Below are 20,287 nucleotides of genomic sequence, written 5' to 3'. Positions count from 1 at the left end.
CGGCATCGACCCCCGGCCCACGTCATCCCCCGGGCCTGGAATGCCCTCCCTCTGCCCATCCGCCAAGCTAGCTCTCTTCCTCCCTTCAAGGCCCTACTGAGAGCTCACCTCCTCCAGGAGGCCTTCCCAGACTGAGCCCCTTCCTTCCTCTCCCCCTCGTCCCCCTCTCCATCCTCCCCATCTTACCTCCTTCCCTTCCCCACAGCACCTGTATATATGTATATATGTTTGTACATATTTATTACTCTATTTATTTATTTATTTTATTTGTGCATATCTATTCTATTTATTTTATTTTGTTAGTATGTTTGGTTTTGTTCTCTGTCTCCCCCTTTTAGACTGTGAGCCCCCTGTTGGGTAGGGACTGTCTCTATATGTTGCCAACTTGTACTTCCCAAGCGCTTAGTACAGTGCTCTGCACACAGTAAGCGCTCAATAAATACAATTGATTGATTGATTGATTCCCCTTCTTTTCTTTTCCTCCCTGCCCTCCTCCTCCTCTTCTCCTCTCTCCTCAAGGCGAAAATGAAAAGTTGGCACCCCTGCCCGCCCCGAATCATCTGTAAAATAAACAGTCCAGGAATCATTAGATTCAGAACTTACCTGAATGCCTGATTCAAAACTTGATAATTAAAATGTTCGGGTGCCAGTCCGATGACCACGGCATTGGGATCATTTACTGGTACGCCTGAAAGATAAAACGTAATGCAACTGACTTAAAATTCGATTTTTACACAAAATGGTCTTTCTCCCCTTTCATAAACAATCAGCTAATTAAATCCAGTTTATTCTGAGCAGAATGAACTCCTGCCTCAGCTGCACAATAGCCTAAAATGACATGGCATTTAAAAGAATGGTATTTTAAATGGTATTTAAAAGAATGGTATTTTAAATGGTATTTAAAAGAATGGTATTTGAAATGGTATTTAAAAGAATGGTATTTTAAATGGTATTTAAAAGAAAAATTAACACGCAAGCACCTAGTACAGTACTTTGCACACAGTCAGCGCTCAATAAATACGATTGAATTGAATGAATGAAAAGAACTTCTGCACTTGTCTGCTTTGTGACCTTGGGCAAGTCATTTAACTTCTCTGTGTCTCACTTACCTCATCTGTAAAAAGGGGATTAAGACCTGTGAGCCCTGTGTGGGACAGGGGCTCTGACCAACCCGATTAACTTGTATCCATCTCTGTGCTTGGTACAACGCCTGGCACATAGGAAGCATTTAAAAAATACCATAAAAATAATAATGATAATACAAAGCAAAACCCTAAAACTGTATTTAATACTCCTTAAACTAGAAAATCTGAACTGGAAAGGCTAAACTGCTGCCCTGGAATAAGTAGCAATTTCCAACTTCAAAAGCTATTCTGATTACAATCACCAGGGGAGAGAATTTAGCCATCAAATCAATAGCGGCTGATGGAACAGGCTCTGAAAATCTTTAATTGATATCCTTGGGGTTAGCACTCACTTAGTATATACAAAATGTACTCCAGTACTTTCGTATCTATTTCCTGCATAATGCCCGATTCATTCTTGGTGTTCCAAGTTTTACACATTTTGAGATTAGGTGATGAGTTGACTCTTCAGCCCCGATAGAGAAACCTGACACACAATAACTGCTGTTTATAGGTCTCTGACCGAATAAAAACCCTTATAAAAGCACTTTCGGTATCCACCAGGATACAGAAAGGAAATACAGACATACTTCAGGTTACAGCCACCCCGTGATTCATAAAACCTGGAGATACTGCCTTTATGGTTCAGTAGCTTAGTTCTGGTTACGGCCACCCCACGATAGATATAAACCGCAAAGACAGATGTTGTGATTTGATAAAGGGACCGTCTCTATATGTTGCCAACTTGTACTTCCCAAGCGCTTAGTACAGTGCTCTGCACTCAGTAAATACGATTGAATGAATGAATTAGTATCTCATCAGTTCAATGAATCACTGCAAGATGCCAAAACAGATGAAAAGAATATGCCCACTCCATCATCAGCTAAAATTCTGGGATTAAGAGGTCTTCTATAAATTTAAAGAAAGCAGATGAGGTTAGAAGCAGCAGAGAAGCAGTGTGGCCTAGAGCACAGACCTAGGAGTCAGAAGGACCTGGGTTCTCATCCTGGCTCCGCCACTTGTCAGCTGTGTGACCCTGGGAAGCTCACTTCACCTCTCTGTGCCTCAGTTACCTCGTCTGTCAAATGGGGTTTAGTGCTGTGATCCCCAAGTGGGACATGGACTGCATCCAACTTGATTAGCTGGTATCTCCCCCGGTGCTTAGAACAGTGCTTGGCACATAGTAATCACTTGATAAATACCATCATTAGTATTCTCATTTATAAAAATTATTAAAGACAACCCCGATGGAAAAGAGTTCAAAATTAAGAAGGTGTACTTTATAAAGACAGGAAGGCAGTTTAATCTGAATTGGACAAATTTTTTACTGAAGTTCAAAAACCACTGCCACCATCAGCAGAACATTCTTCTACTTTCGCACCCTCCGGCAAAGATTCATAATCCTGCAACAACTCCTCATTTACTTAATGTGATGAGAAGCAGCATGGCCTAGTGGAGTCTAAAACTGTGAGTCAGAAGGACCTGGGTTCCAATCCCAGCTCTGCCAATTGCTTGCTGTGTGACCTTGGGAAAGTCACAACTTCTCTGTGCTTCAGTTTTCTCAACTGTGAAATGGAGATACCTGTCTCCCCTCTTACTTAGACTGTGAGCCCCATGGGCGACAGGGACTATGTCCAACCTAATTAACTTGTACCTTCCTCAGCACTTTGAACCGTGTTTGACACATAGTAAGCGCTTAACAAACACCTTTAAAAAATTACTGTTAACAATGGTCAGAAAAGAAAATAGTTTTGCTTTTAGAGCGGATCCAAATTTATAACATGTTAGTCTACAGGAAAACGTCCCCCCAAGACACAGCCACATTTTCATGGATTGTATCCCGGTGTTTTGTGATGGATGCTGATAGAGTAGTGTAGTCGTGAGGAGTCAGGAGAGGAAGGGCAGGATTTACCGTGTAATTTATACTGACCTGTAAGGCCTAGTCATTGTGTCAGGGCTAGTTCTAAACCAGCACCCATAAAATGGCACGAAAGTCTAAGGGAAAACATTCCCCATGCTTCAGTTGTTCAAGATCGTCAGTCAGGAACACATCGTGGCTGTACGGACTCCATAATCGATCACCTTTTGGATCTTTGAATCCTACAATTCCATGACCCTCATCCTTGTGATGGCAGAGCACCAGAACCATCAATTCTCCATTATTATTCTCCAATTGTAGAGTACTCTGCACGCAGTAGGCACTTAATATGGTTGAGTGATTGATTTTTCAGGGTCGGATTGAGCCCATCTGAGTTGATCTAGATACCATTCTTGTTCTCCTCTTCCCTCTGACTGCCTACCACTTGGCCATTTTCTTATTCATCAGCACCACATCAGTAAGGGAATTATAAAAGGGAAGATAAATTTAGCCAGTCCATTTTAGGTTATCCGGTAGCAGCTCTCACAAAAAGTTTGGTGGAGAGAAATCACCAAGAATTGTTAAGTTTTTACCTTGCAGTCGAGAGAGAAGCAACCGATATAAAATATTTCTCAATCATTCAGGGTCTGTTGCAAATACAATGAAATGGTTCCTGATCATGCAAATATTGCAAATTCTCCACAGAAAAATGTATTTATAGGGTAATAGCAATATTGCTAAATTACTTGAGAAAATCACCTGAATTGGAGACATTTATAAACAAAATATAAATACCTGCATGCAATTTATTCTCACGTATATCATGCACTAAAGGAATCCACGGCCGTATTTGCACTGACCCGTTTTTTGAGAATTTTCTTGAAGAAAATTCCAGTTTGACCCAAATCGTCAATGGTGCAAACCTGAAATTGAGAGCCAACGGAGAGTGCACCCTACAGACAGGCAAGACCAACGTTTTTGTGCTGGGTACCTGGAGTCCTGCCTCCAAATACCCCAGGTACCCTGATTTGAGCATGTCCTCCTGAGAGGTGGTATTTTAGGGTACCCTTTCATCCACCCCACAGCCACTCTGGAGGCTCCAGTGTAGGAAAGTTGTCAGTGAACTTAAAAGAGCAGGGCAGAGCCACCAAACCAATCCTTGGCAGATTCTCATGCCAGTCAAGAGACAAGCACAAGGAGAAAGTCTCCCGGAAACGTTACTCGAAATCACACTTCTCAGCTCCTCGGCTGAAATGGGACGAGACCTACTAATGATCAAATCCCTGACTGTTCACCAGTCAGATGTCATCGGTATTATTTAGGCGTTTTTCATGAAATGCTTTCCTGCTGCCATTTCTTCGCCTTGTGCCCTCCTGGCCAGTGATGTAAAAGCATTAATAGGAGGGAGAAACAAGTCATATTAAAAGTGTCATTATGCCATAAAGCATTGTGCACTTGAATAAACACGATCATTTTTTCCATCAACAGTTTAAAATGAGGCCTACGTCCCTAAATAAATATTCACAGAGTGGCAAATCCCTGTATTTCCTAGGTTTCGGTGTTCCACTTTGAAAACAAGATAGTTGTATCTGAAAATTAATCAAAGCTACCTCATAACTGCATTAAGGTGATGCAAGCATATTCATTCAATCGTATTTATCGAGTGCTTACTGTGTGCAGAGCACTGTACTAAGCGCTTGGGAAGTACAAGTCGGCAACATATATAGAAGGTCCCTACCCAACAACGGGCTCACAGTCTAGAAGGGGGAGACAGTATATGCTTCTAAAATCTCAGACAGCGGCTTCTGCAAGGACCTCCTAGCAAAATTAATTTTTAAATCCATTTAGTGGCAACTGGGTTACGGAACATAAACCTCTCACTGGAGAAATTTAGAACAGTAATGCTGGCCCACACGACGCTCAGTATTAAAGGCCAACGTTTCAAGAGCAAATGGAAAGAAAAATGAAGGGAAAAGAAGCACAATTCTTTCCAAATCCCATTTTCCCCCATTCCCTACCTTGGAAATCAGGAAGTGCTCGGTCATCTACCAGCAGCATAGGTCTGACCTGCTTCTGCTCCACAAGGTTCCTAGCCGCGGTCAAAGATGTGAAGATCTCATCTTCGGTGATGTCAAAGTCTAGTTTCTTCAGCCTCTCCAGCAGGTCTCGTTTACTCTCTTTGGTTGTGTTTGTCACAAACCTAACGACAACTGAAGCGTTACGCAACCTAGCATTAAAGAGAGCAGAGTTGGAATGTCAAGGGGAGATTTTTCAGGGAAAAGTGATCAAAAGCTCAGTGCTGGCTCTATAATCTAGGCACGGAGGGACCAAGGGCTTCTACCGAATGACTTCTGAACCTAACGGAATACGTTAAAGCACAACCGTCCTCCAAAGTTAAGCCTGGATTTCTAGGAATTATCTCCGTAAGGCCCCTCAAGGGTTCTTCTGAGGTGAAAGTGCACTTAACTCCTAACGTGAAAGTGTACATTGCCCAAAACGAAGAATATAGTGCAGACTTCCTTCCCCATGAAGCCTGGAGAAAAAGTGAGATTTGGATCCCTATTTTTAATGATAATGCAAGCCTACACCCTTGGTAAATATGCCCAAATCTACCACGACCTTTGCCTCAATTAGCCATGTATTTATCCCGATTTTCGCTTTGGCTCTGCCTTGAAGTGGTTTCATTCTTCAGACTCACTCTACTGTGTGCCCGGAAACAGTATGAGAAACAACTCTTATGATCCCTTCAAAGGATAAAACTAGTAACCCAATACTATTCTGAGGCAAAAAAAAAATGATTAAAGCAACTATTTGGGGAACAATTTTATAAACTGGCACCTGGACCAAGAGACTTACAGTATTGACCGTATTTTAAAAATTAAAGAAAATTATTCTTCCTCCTAATGCTAAATATTTATTTTGTTAAATTATTCACTATCAATTGGAAATGTAAAGATATATTGGGTATGTGGCAGCTTCTGTGCAAAACACATTAACTTCATTATTTTCCCCTTCAAAAAATACTGCTTACCTCAACTAAACTATTTCCTTCCTAAATGTGTAAGTATTGGAATGGCCACATCATTTTAAATGAGTCCTCTTTTTCCTTTTTACTAGTCCCCCACCTTCTCTTTGCCTATTTGTTACTATAGAAACAAACACTGGTGGTGTTGGCACCGCGAATGAGAGAATGTGTTTTCCTGGGAATGGAAAACCGCCAGCCCCAGTGACGGAGGCCGTTATAGGGCCCGGCACCTCAAGAATGCAGAAACCCAGTTTGCCTAGCAATCATTTAGAGATGCTATTGTTTTGCCCAAGACTCAGCACATCCAGATTTTTCTTTTTAATTTCACCCACAATTTGATGTGTGAACCTATCTAAAAAGCAGTCAAAGCATCTGCTCTAATGCAAAGCACGCTCCCTCGCTGAGCTGCTCTCTTCTTAGAAGGCAGAACATAGAGAGAGGGAGGTTGGATCGTCCCAGAATGAGGAATTAAGCTGGGGCTGAGGTGGAGTTCAAACTCTGCCACTGTTTCACTTTATGGGTTCTGGGAAAGACATGCTCTTTGCCTGTGTTTTTCTCCATTTATAAACCAGGATTGCTAACACTGGAATATCCGTCACAGGCACGTGGCTAGGTCTAGCCTGGAAAAGCACCAAAGTGTGAAATATCGCTGCACTTGAAAAGTTCTTTGAAAGCGATTTTGGACTGTTTGTTCAAAAATGCACTGTTATTTATTTCACACTAGAACTCCCCGCTGCAAGCAAGCACATGGAGACAATCCAGTCTTTTCAGCTTTATTTGATGAACTGAACATCGGGAGGTTGGCTTCAGGAATAATAGGTGACACCTTGACCAATACAGTAAAAGTAAACTCTGACATCCAACTCCTGAACTTATTCCTGTTCATCAGGAGTTTTCAACCTCCTTTAGCTCAATGGTTTCTTTGCCCTTACCTCTTTGCTTCCCCTATTAGTCAAGATTCTATATATTTTTTTTTTTACTTTTCCATCCAGAACTACCAATACAAAAAGAAAAGGAAACGAAAAGGCTAACTAAACTAATGTAGGCCTGAAGAAAAGTGGTTGGAAGAAATTATAATACGCACATCTTGTAGCTAAACCCAAGGCGCTTGCTGAATACAGTTAGCTTATGATGTGCCATCTTTAGGCCATCCATTTAGCTAATGATCTGCCTTGGTAAAATGGCACTTACAAACATATTTGTCAGCTGAATCTGGAGGATAGCTTGCCTTTTAAGAGCTTCCTGTGAGCCCGGCACAGCTGCATCTTCAATGTGAAGTGTGCCACTGAGATCCACCAAAACAGCTTTTAATGCCCGGCGTGCTGCCATCCTTCATTCCCTGGGAGAGAGCAAATGAAATTAAAAATACTGTTTAGAAGACAATGGACAATAAAAACTGGGAAATCTGCAAACAATATCCATTCAAACCGAGAAAAGTACTATTCCGGATTAATATATCTGTCGTTGAGCAAAATTAAGTTCAATAGAGTAAAAATTAAAATAGTAAAGCTGTATAATCCTTTTGCAGGAATCAAAATATTAGGATGACACTTAGAACCAACTTCCAGATATTAGATGGGTTGGTTATAAGGCTAAATACTGCTTAAGGTCAATTAGACAGTATTGAGTTCCCACTATGTGCAGAGGGCTCTGCTTGGATGGCACATCTCTATCGGGAAGATAGCTGTCAGGGAGGGCAAATATCAGACTGTTCCTCGGAGCATCTTTTCCTGCTGCTCTATGAGCCAACAATCTGGGCTCTATGCAATATCATCATCATCATCATCAATCGTATTTATTGAGCGCTTACTATGTGCAGAGCACTGTACTAAGCGCTTGGGAAGTACAAATTGGCAACATCGACCTGACCCAGAATGTGGTGTTGCTATGTTCTTACAATCTAACTGTGGGGAGTCAAAAAAGGAAAACAAAACAGGGTCCTTGTTCTCAGGAAAATACCTTAAAAGAAACAGGTGAAAAATGGAAGGGCAAGAATGTGCTTTTGAAATTAAATCTATTCCCACAACAGGATTAATTTGGGAAAAGAGCGAGGGAAAAGTCTTTTGATGGATTTTATTTATGTACACCAATGCTTTGTTACCTTGTGATGGACATAGCGTGAGCTCCCATCCCTGCATTATTCCCAGGAATGTTTGTCTGGTGACAGTCGTTGAATAGAAAAACAGGAAAGCAATATTTTGAAAGGGAAAAGATATTTATGAAATTTTAGGGTGTGGCTTGCCTTTCCATTTTTTTGTACGTGTGTGCTGGATTAGGATGTATCTTCTTATTCTGCACTAGCTTCTCTTTAGGCTTCAAGGTTACAATTTTAAAATGGGATATTGTTATTATTTATTTCCTTATAAAGCAAATCCTGAAGAAGTCGGTGTACAAAATGATAAAATTTGTCCCTACAGCAACCAGAGTCTAATTCCTACCATAAATTTAGAGGTGGGTATAGAAATGTTTTATTTCTCCCCACTTGCTCCCAACCCACCAAATTTTTCACTGACTAAATTTTATATATTTCAACAGTTCTGCAGGTGCTCACTAGGGCCTCAATTATTCTCAATCTGGGACTGGCATAAATCAGATAGTCTAGGGAGACTTTTAAATGGATCGGAGGACTACATTACATTGGATCACCAATGTAATCACCATCTGTAAGAAAGTTTCCAGGGATGATCCTGGGGAGACTAGACTGTTGTCTCTCTTCTATACCTGGTGTTTAGCTGGATCCATAATTATGCTTAAAATCTGAACACTTAGAGAAACACAAGAGATAGGAAGGGCTGCTCTAGGGTAGGGCCAATTAGGGCAATTTATTAAGCTCCTACCATATGTAGGGGACTGGACTAAGCGCTCGGGAGAGGGTGGGATCAGTTGAGCCCAATTTGGTAGCTCTCTGGAATCTGTATTCACTAGGAGGGGCAGGGTTCCTTCGGGATTGTGGCCAAGGACTGTCCGGAAGGAGACACAGCAACAGCAATGGGTTTTCTCTGAGAGGGTGGAGAAGAAACTTAAAAGGCAGAACTTCCACTGTGCCAAAGCCCTTCTTACGTCCGCTGACTGAGAAGGGTCCTACGCTAAGCTAACTGACCCAAGCAACTCCTCATTCAAAGCCTGGGCCGACTACGTAGTGGGCAAGTCCCCTGAGCAAACAGTAACAAAATGCTAAATGTCAGTCCGAAAGGGCACAGAAAACAAAAGGTCAGAGTTTTGCCACAACATAAAACTACCTATATCTTCATCTGGATTCCCGGCATAGTCTGAATGCCATCTTAAGGAACAGGAAAGACATCACCTAGCTGGAGAAGACTGAGAGAAGAGCAACCAAAACAGTAAGGTGCAGAAACTTCTGCCGAAGGATGGCCTGCAAATATTAGGTCTCTTCAGTCTGGAAAGATGAAGGCCAAGATGACACGTGTTGAAAGGTTTTGCGATCAGGAACCGTGTGGCAAATGAGGTATGGCTGTTAGCCGAGGCCCACATCACCAGAAATGAGAGGCTCCCTCTTCTTCCCAATGAAACTTGAAGGGGGTACATTAAAAACAAATGGAGGGAAACACTTTTTCACATAGCAGGTTTGAGCAACATAAAGAATCTGCCACCTTAGTGAGTTGTGCAAAACATTATATTAGGTTTAGATAAATTCATGGACACACGATCCACAATGGGCCACTAGAGGAAAAGTTAACAGCTGCGGAGGTAAGAGTTAGGGGAGTAGATGGTGAAACACAGTCATGAGGATGAAATGTCAGAGGATGGCACAGACTGCAGTTTCTGTTAACAACCTGTTTTCATACACTCCTGGGCTGGGTGGACGATTATTGATCTGATCCAGTAATGATAGGACATGACAAATTTCCTCGTGTAAATGGACTCCAATTCTTTATACGCTGGATAAACCTGAATAAACTGGAGTCAGTGAGTCACAGGAACGGCGGAAGGATGAATGGGTGCTCACAAAAGAGCCGTACAGATCTCCTCAGCGGGCAAATGGTGGGAGAATCAATCGATCGATGGTATTTATTGAGTGCTTACTCTGTGCAGAGCACTGTACTAGGCGCTTGGGAAAGCACAATACAACAGAATGAGCAGATGCATTCCCTGCCCATAATGAGCTTACAGTCTAGAGAAGGAGGCAGACATCAATAGGAGTACTTCTGGGTCAGCTGCTGGAGAAATCATCCCTTCTAGTCAGAATCCAATCTATCCAAGAATAGAATGAGATGTTCCAGGAAGATTCAGAACTGCTTAGACCTACCTATTTCCTTGAAGAATGCGATAGGAGAATGCTGAACCAAGTTCGAGCTAAAGCAAAAACAGTCCAGATGACGCAGTTATCTGAATCAAGCAGAGTGGCCTAGTGAAAAGAGCATAGGCCTGGGATTCAAAGGACCTGGGTTCTACTGCCGGCTCTGCCGATTGCTTTCTGTTGTGACCTCAGGCAAGTCACAACTTCTCTGGGCCTCAGTTTCCTCAAATGTAAAATGGGGATTAAATCCTACTGTGAACCCCATGTGGGACAGGGACTGTGTCCAACCTGATAAACCTATATCTACCCCAGCGAAACAGACACATAGTAAGTGCTTAACAATTACCATAAAACAAAACAAACCAAGAAACAAGGGGCAGAAAATTAGGGGTCTATTGTTATAAATATAGGAATAGTGGTTTTACAATGCAAAGAGAGCCCTAGGGATTTACACCAAGTCAACGTTACTTGAATATTCCATATGGTGAAGCTAAGATAAAAACATTTGTGAAACATGGATGTGTGATGCAGCAAGGATACCAGGGTGCCCACATTCACTAGCCAAGATCTGGGTGTCTAAATTACAATTGGGGAAAAGAGCTATTGCTCCTCTTCCTGATAGCTCGGGCACTAAACTGGCAGCTGAATAGATTTTGAAATGCATTACCCATCATTTATTTCCTAGGGGTGACGAGGCTGAGGAGTCAGAATGTGCATACCAAAAAACAACAGTTCCACTAGTGGGAAAACTGAATCTGTGCATCAGGGCTCATAGGCAAGGGGACCCTTTCAACCCCTTGCTAATTTTCTATGGAATTAATTATGTCTCGTCTTCTAAAAGGCCCCCAGAAGTGCTTTCAGGGCATTTGCGCAATGTCACATTACCCAGGGCCTCTTTGCGAGTCTGAAGGACTAAATTCCTGATTTTATTTCTTAATGACGAGGGACAGAAGGCACAGTTGGCACCCCAAGTGGATCTAGCTGTTTTCGTTTCCCCCTCTTACCCCATCATCTTTGGTTTCCCTGCCCATCTTCTGATGGAGGTGCCAAAAGGCTGGTCCCAGGGGGAAGAAGAGAAGTAACTGGCTTAGAAAACACACAAACTGCACCATTAGTCATCAGATACTCAAGAGTTGATGGAACGATGGTTTCTCATCTTTCACAAATGTGTGGATGTTGGGTATGAGCATTAAATTCTCCATTTGTAAATCCCACAGTACTTTCCCCTGCTGCTTCGGGGGACAGCTGTTTACCCCAGTTTTCACTTACACCCAAACCCCAAAAATGAATGGCGAATATTCCCATAGTTGCCACAGTGAAGAAAGAAGTGCCTTAAGACACTAACCATATTGGTTAACCCACTAAGGTCAGTTAGTGCCAGAATTCCAGCTTTCACATGTCTACAAAATTTTCCACAAGAAGAAAAAAAAAAATCACACCACAGGACTTAAGGAATCTGCTATTTTCTCCAATGAGTGGCAGTTTAGATGGCGTATTGTTCGAGTATTGCCTACTCCCCCAAACACAGGGAAAAGGTGTGGACTATCATTGATACTCCTGTCTTAGCACACTCTCAGCACGGAGGAAAGGATGGCACTTAGGTACACAGGCAAGGAAGAAATTATCAGCAAATTCAGAGCTATTAACAATATTCGACACTTTTGGTCGGTTTTAATGTGCAATGTACCTTATAGATCATAATTACGTAAAACTGTACTTGGCTTCACAACAGTAAATGTGTCAGACCATTGCATACAAATATTATTAAATGGAGTTTAACACAATGACTTGTAATGCACTCCTCACACCAAAGCAGGGTAGTGTGCTACTGATACTGCGTGAATTTACATATCAAAAGGAATAAAAATTTAATGAAAAATGTTAATGCACATGTCCTAAGAGCTGCTTTTCCATTCTTAAGGTGACTTGCCAATTCTTTTTTTAAGTGCCGTACGGTAGATGTAAATGAGGCTTTCCTTACTACAACTCTTTTCTGTGGTAGGAGTCTTCAAACCATGAAATTTCCATCCTCTGACGCTGCTTTATGAAGGAAAAGCATCGATTATGGCATATGTGCCCAACTATTAGTTTCCTAAAAAAATGTTCTCAACAACGAACATGCCAAACCGGAAGGCTACGGAAATCCCTAGAAGTAACTGATTTAAGCGCATAAATAAATGTTTTTATTTAGCTCTTTCACACTTGGAACTGCAAATAGCATCATGTAAGCACCCTGAGAGTTGTTGATGCCTTAGAGATCCTTAAGTGATTACCGTGCCCTGCATGATATCAAATCCCCGCAGAACACATCTTTTCGGTTCACTCCCACCCAAAGTCACATTCTAATACCCGAAGGGGTGGGGAAAGAGAAAGAACTCCTATTTTCTTCACCTCAAGTCTTTCAAAATGTATTTTAAAGTTCTTCCTGCTACAACCCAATAGCTGAGTTCTCAAGACCCCTTGTGCTAACGTAAAATTGTGTTGTGTCGATAAAAAATATGGGATTAAGGAGAAAATAGTTCAAAAATCCTGACCTGACCTCTCTCTCAGAAACTCACTGTTTTGCCACCAACACATACAAACCCATGCTAGGTGGGACTGGCTTTCCCCACGGTTTCTGAAGGTGGATCTTCTCATCCCCGCAAATAGCCACCATCTTGGTTCAGGCTCTGGCCATAGCCTGATTTGACTACTTCCCTCCGCCTCTTTACAGGCTTCCCTGCCTCTAGCCTCTTCCCTCTCCAATCAATCCTGCACCCGGCTACCCACACTATCCCTCGAAGCGTCATAAAGTTCCAATAGTTAACCATTTCCCTCTACATCACGGAAAGGCTCTTTAGGATTGGTTTCTCCGCACCCCGTCATCACTCTCCTTATTTATTTGCTTTTCTCACCCACACACTGCAGCTCATCTTGTTCGCTCCTCCCAAGGTAACCTTACGAGATCTTGCTCTCGACTCTCCCGCCTCCAACTCTGGACTGTGCCCGTCCCTGCCCGGACCTCCGTCCAATCTTCAAATCCACCAGATCACACCTCTCCACGTCTTCGAAGCCCCACTGAAAAATCCACCTCCTCTGGGAGGCATTCCCCAATTAATTGTTCCATCTGAGTTTGTTTCATCCCAACAGCCATCTTTAGCACTTTTGTAGAAAATTGCTTTGTGTTCACTTACTTATCCTTCCATTTAGGGCACCGTTCTTTCCCCCGCTCCCCTTTTTTCTGGCATGACTTGCGCCTGCCTCTGCCCCCCGACAAAACCGCAAGCTCCCTGCCCTCTCAACATTTCCGTTCAGGGCTCGTCACGCCGTGGACACCCGATAAACCTCTTCCGGGTTGGTAAACGGATATTTACTCTCTGCCGATGTGGGAAAAATAACACGGTGATGGATAAGGGAGACTACAGAAGTCAGTTGATACTTTCTAACCCTTTATTATGCATCCGGATTGGTAATAGGAAAAAAAAATGAGCTTAAATATCTCAACCTGCCAGTTCTAAGACCCGAACGCTTTAACCGTTTAGAAAAGCTTTAAACGATTTCAAGCACGTGTGTTTCGGTTTGGTGCGTTTTGTTTTCTCCCCTTCCGGTTTCAGCACTTACGCTTTACCGCTTGACGGCAGGCAAACGTTTTCCTCAACTTTGAGGGACTCCGCTAACAGCGGCCAGTCTTCCGCCTGCCAGCTCTTCTCCCGCAGGAGTTTCGTGTAAGGGGTCAGCACGCTCTTCACCCCCCTGATGATCTTGCCGCTCCGCTCGGCGTTGCAGTCGTGCTGCTCCAGCCTGCGCAGGGCCCTCTCGATCTGCTGCAGCGAAGCCGACAGGACGGCCTTGGTGAGCCGGTGCTGGGGCGCCTCTTCGGCGTCCTCCTCTTCGTCGCGCCCCGCCTCCGCCTCCTCCACCAGCTGCAGCAGCTCCTCCGTCGACGGCTCCTCCCGCCGGGCCTCCAGCAGCTCCTCCACGTCGGCGTCCTCCACCTCCTCGAAGCCCACCTTCTTGGCGAGGACGACGCACTGGGCGCGGACGTTCCTCAGCAGGGCGGCCTGCTCGTCGAACCCCCTGGGGTCCGGCACGGCGCCGGGCAGCAGCCGGCGCCACGCGCCGTTGAGGCACGAGGGCGGCACGTCCGCCCAGGCCAGGACGATGAGGTTGATGGCGTTCCGGATGTTGAAGCTCCTCCAGAAGTCCCGCACGCTCGGCCCCCCGTCGCCGCCGGTCGCCTCGCTCAGCTTGGCCAACGTCCTGAGCAGGTAGTAGGCCTTGAAGGCGGCGATGGCGCCCTGGTCCATGGGCTGCAGCAGCGCCGCCGTGTTGGGGGGCAGGAAGACCACCCGGATGCTCTCCGACAGCTCCGCCAGGCCGGCCGGGTGGGCCGGCGCGTGGTCGACCACCAGGAGGATCTTGAAGGCCACGTTCTCCCGCTCGCAGTAGGCCCGCAGCTCGTCGTGCAGGGGGCCGGAGAAGTAGTCGGAGAAGATGCCCGCCGTGATGCGGCCCCTCCGGCTGGAGCGGAAGTGGACGGGGAAGTAGTGCTTCACCAGGCCCCTCAGGGCCTGCGGCCTGGCGGCGTGGTAGACCAGCACGGGCTTCAGCTTGCAGTCCCCGCTGACGTTGGCCCCCAGCATGATGGTCACCAGGTCCCTGGCCGCCCTGAGGCCGGGCCCGCGGGCCTCCTCCCGGGACACGGCCGTGCGGGCGGGCAGCCTCTTCCAGAAGAGGCCGGTCTCGTCCACGTTGAAGATCTGCTTGGGCGAGTAGCCCCCGGCCTCCACCACCTCCCTCAGCGCGGCGGGGAAGGCGGCGGCCGCGGCCTCGTCGGCGCTGGGGGCCTCCCCCGTCAGCCTGACGTTCTGCAGCCCGTAGCGGTTCTTGAAGCCCGCGAACCAGCCGCTGCTGGCGCTGAAGGGCGGCGCCTCCTCGCGCGGCTGGCCGGCCCGCAGGTCCTCGTGGACGGCCAGCGCCTTCTCCTTGACGGTGAGGAACACCATGGCCGCCCGCCTCTTGGTCTGGGCCTCCATCCAGACGCTCAGGAGCTTCTCCATGCGCTCGATGATCTGCGGCCGGGCCCTGGCGCTCCGCCGGGCGCTCAGCTGCGTGGCGGCGGCGCGGCTCTCCTTGATCTTCTCCGCGTTGGCGCGGATGGTGCGCAGCGTGGAGCCCGGGAACCCCGTGGCCCTGATGATGTCGCAGGTCCGCTCGTTCCTCTCGTAACGCTTGATCACCTCGAACTTCTGCTCCAGGCTGATGGACTTCCTCTTCTTGGCCTCGCCGGGCCCGGGGGCCGACCCTCCGGCGCTCATGGCCCTCGCCTCACGTCGGGCGGGCCGCCATCTTGGCGCCGCCCCCCCTCCCGGGAGACAATGGTATCGCCCGCTGCCACTGCTGCCACTCCTCCCCCTCCCCCTCCCCCCGCCGCCCCTCACCTCCTCCCGGTGGTCTCGTCTTCCCCGAGGCGGTCGACTGGGAGATCGGACGGGTCCATCCGCGGGCCGGGGGGAGTCGGCGAGCCCCCGGATTTCGGACGGTCCGCGGTCCACCTACACGGCCGCGCCCCCGCCCGGAGTGGTGCCCTCTGGGGTCCTCGCCGCGACCCTCGGGCTGCCCGGGCCGCGCGCCTGAACGAACTGAAAGGCGGCCGGACGTCCCCCGCCGCCTTTCGGGCCTCGGTCGTCGCTCCTCCCATCCCGGCCGGGGCGCCTACCAGGAGGCAGGCATCTCTTCGGGCGGCCCTCGAAGTGGCGGGGGGAAGAGCCGAGCCGCCCGGGGCCTTCGCGGCGTGGCACGCGCCCAGCCGCGCGCCTCCCAGAATGCACCGCTCTACGGAGGGGGAGCGTGAGGGAGCCATGGCGGGTGGGGCGGTGCTGAGGTAAAGACGGGGAAGGGCCAAGCGGGGCCCAGCGTCGGCCCCAAATCCATCCAAAATAAAAAGGCGGAACGCTCCTTGGCAGGCCTCCTATTAGTGCCGTCGAGTCGTTTCCCATTCATATTTATTTTATTTTATTTTATTTTATTTCCTTGGCCGGCCTCTTATTAGTAGTAGCATGTGCCGTCGAGTCGTTTCCCATTCATAGTTATTTTATTTTGTTTCATTTTATTTATGTATTTATTTTATTTTGTTTTATTAATCTTATTTATTTATTTCTATTTTATTTTATTTCCTTGGCCGGCCCCTTATTAGTAGGACGTGCCGTCGAGTCGTTTCCCATTCATATTCTATTTTGTTTTATTTTATTTGTTTATTTTTTTGTTCTATTTATTTTGTTTTATTTATTTATTTTATTTCCTTGGCCGGCCCCTTACTAGTAGTAGTGCGTGCCGTCGAGTCGTTTCCCGTTCATATTTATTTTATTTTGTTTTATTTATTTTATTTATTTTATTCTATTTCATTTCCTTGGCCGGCCCCTTATTAGTAGTAGTACGTGCCGTCAAGTCGTTTCCCATTCGTATTTATTTTATTTTATTTTGTTTTATTTACTTTATTTATTTATTTATTTATTTTATTCCATTTTATTTCCTTGGCCGGCCCCTTAGTAGTAGTAGTACGTGCCGTCGAGTCGTTTCCCATTCATATTTATTTTGTTTTATTTATTTTATTCTATTTTATTTCCTTGGCCGGCCCCTTAGTAGTAGTAGTACGTGCCGTCGAGTTGTTTCCCATTCATGGTCATTTTATTTTGTTTTATTTATTTTATTCTATTTTATTTCCTTGGCCGGCCCCTTATCAGCAGTAGTATGTGCCGTCGAGTCGTTTCCCATTCATATTTATTTAGTTTTATTTATTTTATTTATTTAATTCTATTTTTTTCCTTGGCCGGCCCCTTATTCGTAGTAGTACGTGCCGTCGAGGCGTTTCCTGTTCATTTTTATTTTATTTTGTTTTATTTTATTTTATTTATTTTATTTATTTATTTTATTCTATTTATTTTGTTTTATTTATTTATTTTATTCTATTTTATTTTCTTGGCCGGCCCCTTATTAGTAGTAGTGCGTGCCGTCGAGTCTTTTCCCATTCATATTTATTTTATTTTGTTTTATTTATTTTATTTATTTATTTTATAATATTTCATTTCCTTGGCCGGCCCCGTATTAGTAGTAGTGCGTGCCGTCGAGTCGTTTCCCATTCATATTTATTTTATTTTGTTTTATTTGTTTTACTTATTTATTTATTTATTTTATTCTATTTTATTTCCTTGGCCGGCCCCTTAGTAGTAGTAGTGCGTGCCGTCGAGTCGTTTCCCATTCATAATTATTTTATTTTGTTTTATTTATTTATTTTATTCTATTTCATTTCCTTGACCTGCCCCTTATTAGTAGTAGTACGTGCCGTCGAGTCGTTTCCCATTCATATTTATTTTATTTTGTTTTATTTATTTTATTTATTTATTTTATTCTATTTTATTTATTTATTTATTTTATTCTAGTTTATTTCCTTGGCCGGCCCCTTATTAGTAGTAGTACGTGCCGTCGAGTCCTTTCCCATTCATATTTATTTTATTTTGTTTTATTTATTTTATTTATTTATTTATTTTATTCAATTTTATTTCCTTGGCCGGCCCCTTATTAGTAGTAGTGCGTGCCGTCGAGTCGTTTCCCATTCATATTTATTTTATTTTGTTTTATTTATTTACTTATTTATTTTATTCTATTTATTTTATTTTGTTTTATTAATTTTATTTATTTATTTATTTTATTCTATTTTATTTCCTTGGCCGGCCCCTTATTAGTAGTAGTACGTGCTGTCGAGTCGTTTCCCATTCATAGTTATTTTATTTTGTTTTATTTATTTTATTCTATTCTATTTCCTTGGGCGGCCCCTTATTAGTAGTAGTGCGTGCCGTCGAGTCGTTTCCCATTCATAGTTATTTTATTTTGTTTTATTTATTTTATTCTATTTTATTTCCTTGGGCGGCCCCTTATTAGTAGTAGTGCGTGCCGTCGAGTCGTTTCCCATTCATATTTATTTTATTTTGTTTATTTTATTTATTTACTTATTTATTTTATTCTATTTATTTTATTTTGTTTTATTTATTTATGTATTTTATTCTATTTTAGTTCCTTGGCCGGTCCCTTATTAGTAGTAGTGCATGCCGTCGAGTCGTTTCCCATTCATATTTATTTTATTTTGTTTATTTATTTTACTTATTTATTTATTTATTTTATTCTATTTTATTCCCCTTAGTAGTAGTAGTAGTACATGCCGTCGAGTCGTTTCCCATTCATATTTATTTTATTTTGTTTTATTTTATTTATTTATTTATTTATTTTATTCCATTTTATTTCCTTGGCCGGCCCCTTATTAGTAGTAGTACATGCCGTCGCGTCGTGTCCCATTCATATTTATTTTATTTTGTTTTATTTATTCATTTATTTATTTATTTATTTTATTCTAGTTTATTTCCTTGGCTGGCCCCTTATTAGTAGTAGTACGTGCCGTCGAGTCGTTTCCCATTCATAGTTATTTTATTTGGTTTTATTTATTTTATTCTATTTTATTTCCTTGGCCGGCCCCTTATTAGTAGGAGTGCGTGCCGTCGAGTCGTTTCCCATTCATATTTATTTTATTTTGTTTTACATTATTTATTTGCTTATTTATTTTATTCTATTTATTTTATTTTGTTTTATTAATTTTATTCATTTTATTCTATTTTATTTCCTTGGCCGGCCCCTTAGTAGTAGTAGTGTGTGCCGTTGAGTTGTTTCCCATTCATATTTATTTTGTTTTATTTATTTTATTTATTTATTTGTTTTATTCTATTTCCTTGGCCAGCCCCTTATTAGTAGCAGTACATGCCGTCGAGTCGTTTTCCATTCATATTTATTTTATTTTGTTTTATTTTATTTATTTATTTATTTTATTCTATTTATTTTATTTTGTTTTATTAATTTTATTTATTTATTTATTTTATTCTATTTCCTTGGCCTGCCCCTTATTAGAAGTAGTGCGTGCCGTCGAGTCGTTTCCCATTCATATCTATTTTATTTGTTTTATTTATTTATTTTATTCTATTTCATTTCCTTGGCTGGCCCCTTATTAGTAGTAGTAGTACATGCCGTCGAGTCGTTTCCCATTCATATTTATTTTATTTTGTTTTATTTATTTAATTCATTTATTGATTGATTTTATTCTATTTTATTTCCTTGGCTGGCCCCTTATTAGTAATAGTACGTGCCATCGAGTCGTTTCCCATTCATATTTATTTTATTTTGTTTTATTTATTTATTTATTTATTTATTTATTTTATTTATTTATTTTATTCTATTTTATTTATTTTATTCTATATTATTTCCTTGGCCGGCCCCTTATTAGTAGTAGTACATGCCGTCGAGTCGTTTCCCATTCATATTTATTTTATTTTGTTTTATTTATTTTATTTATTCATTTTATTCTATTTCCTTGGCCGGCCCCTTATTAGTAGTAGTATGTGCCGTTGAGTCGTTTCCCATTCATATTTATTTTATTTTGTTTTATTTTATTTATTTATTTATTTATTTATTTTATTTTGTTAATATGTTTTGTTTTGTTCTCTGTCTCCCCCTTCTAGACTGTGAGCCCACTGTTGGGTAGGGACCGTCTCTATATGTTGCCAACTTGTACTTCCCAAGCGCTTAGTACAGTGCTCTGCACACAGTAAGCGCTCAATAAATATGATTGATTGATTCATAGCCACTCCACAGATCTATTTTCTCCAGAACGTCCACAGTCCGCCACCTAACAGTTCTTCCGTTACCCTTGTCATGGTCTCTGTCCATGTCTCCCTGTTCCACGTTTTCCCAGGACTTTTCCTGCCATTAGTGTCTTCTCCAGAGAATGAGACCACCTGATTGTGTGCCCAAAATATGCCCAAGTCGAGTCATTTGTCCTTCCAAAGCCCACTTGGGTTTAATTTGCTCCAAAGTCCATTTGTTTGTTTTTTTCGGGATTCGCAGAAGTCTCCTCCAACACCACATTTCAAAAGAATCGATGTTTTTCTATTCTGTTTTTTCACTAACTTTCGGATCCATACGTTGTCACTGGAAACACCGCA

The 20,287-nt window shown here is 43.2% G+C and overlaps 2 protein-coding genes across 3 annotated transcripts in view; both read right to left on the bottom strand.

Annotated features, from left to right (window-relative positions):
- HDHD2 (haloacid dehalogenase like hydrolase domain containing 2) overlaps nt 1–15,786 on the bottom strand; it is a 44,461-nt gene extending 28,675 nt beyond the window's left edge. The window contains exons 1-4 of one of the 2 annotated variants that reach the window (XM_038743683.1): nt 15,686–15,786; nt 7,236–7,346; nt 5,001–5,209; nt 604–688 (exon numbers count right to left, since the gene is read on the bottom strand). In XM_038743683.1, the coding sequence (XP_038599611.1) occupies nt 604–688; nt 5,001–5,209; nt 7,236–7,336 (395 nt within the window). In that variant the 5' untranslated portion in view covers nt 7,337–7,346; nt 15,686–15,786. The other variant, XM_038743684.1, reaches the window with a different exon arrangement.
- LOC119925312 (tigger transposable element-derived protein 1-like) lies at nt 13,566–15,562 on the bottom strand. The gene is made up of 2 exons (XM_038743419.1): nt 13,873–15,562; nt 13,566–13,621 (listed from the first exon to the last, which is right to left on the bottom strand). Exons 1-2 carry the CDS (start codon nt 15,560–15,562, stop codon nt 13,566–13,568), a joined length of 1,746 nt encoding a protein of 581 aa, XP_038599347.1.
- Nucleotides 15,787–20,287: the final 4,501 nt, after the last annotated feature.

The sequence above is a fragment of the Tachyglossus aculeatus genome, chromosome 3, assembly GCF_015852505.1.
Source record: "Tachyglossus aculeatus isolate mTacAcu1 chromosome 3, mTacAcu1.pri, whole genome shotgun sequence".
Taxonomy (NCBI): Eukaryota; Metazoa; Chordata; class Mammalia; order Monotremata; family Tachyglossidae; genus Tachyglossus; species Tachyglossus aculeatus.
This window is presented reverse-complemented; position numbering and strand designations above follow the sequence as displayed.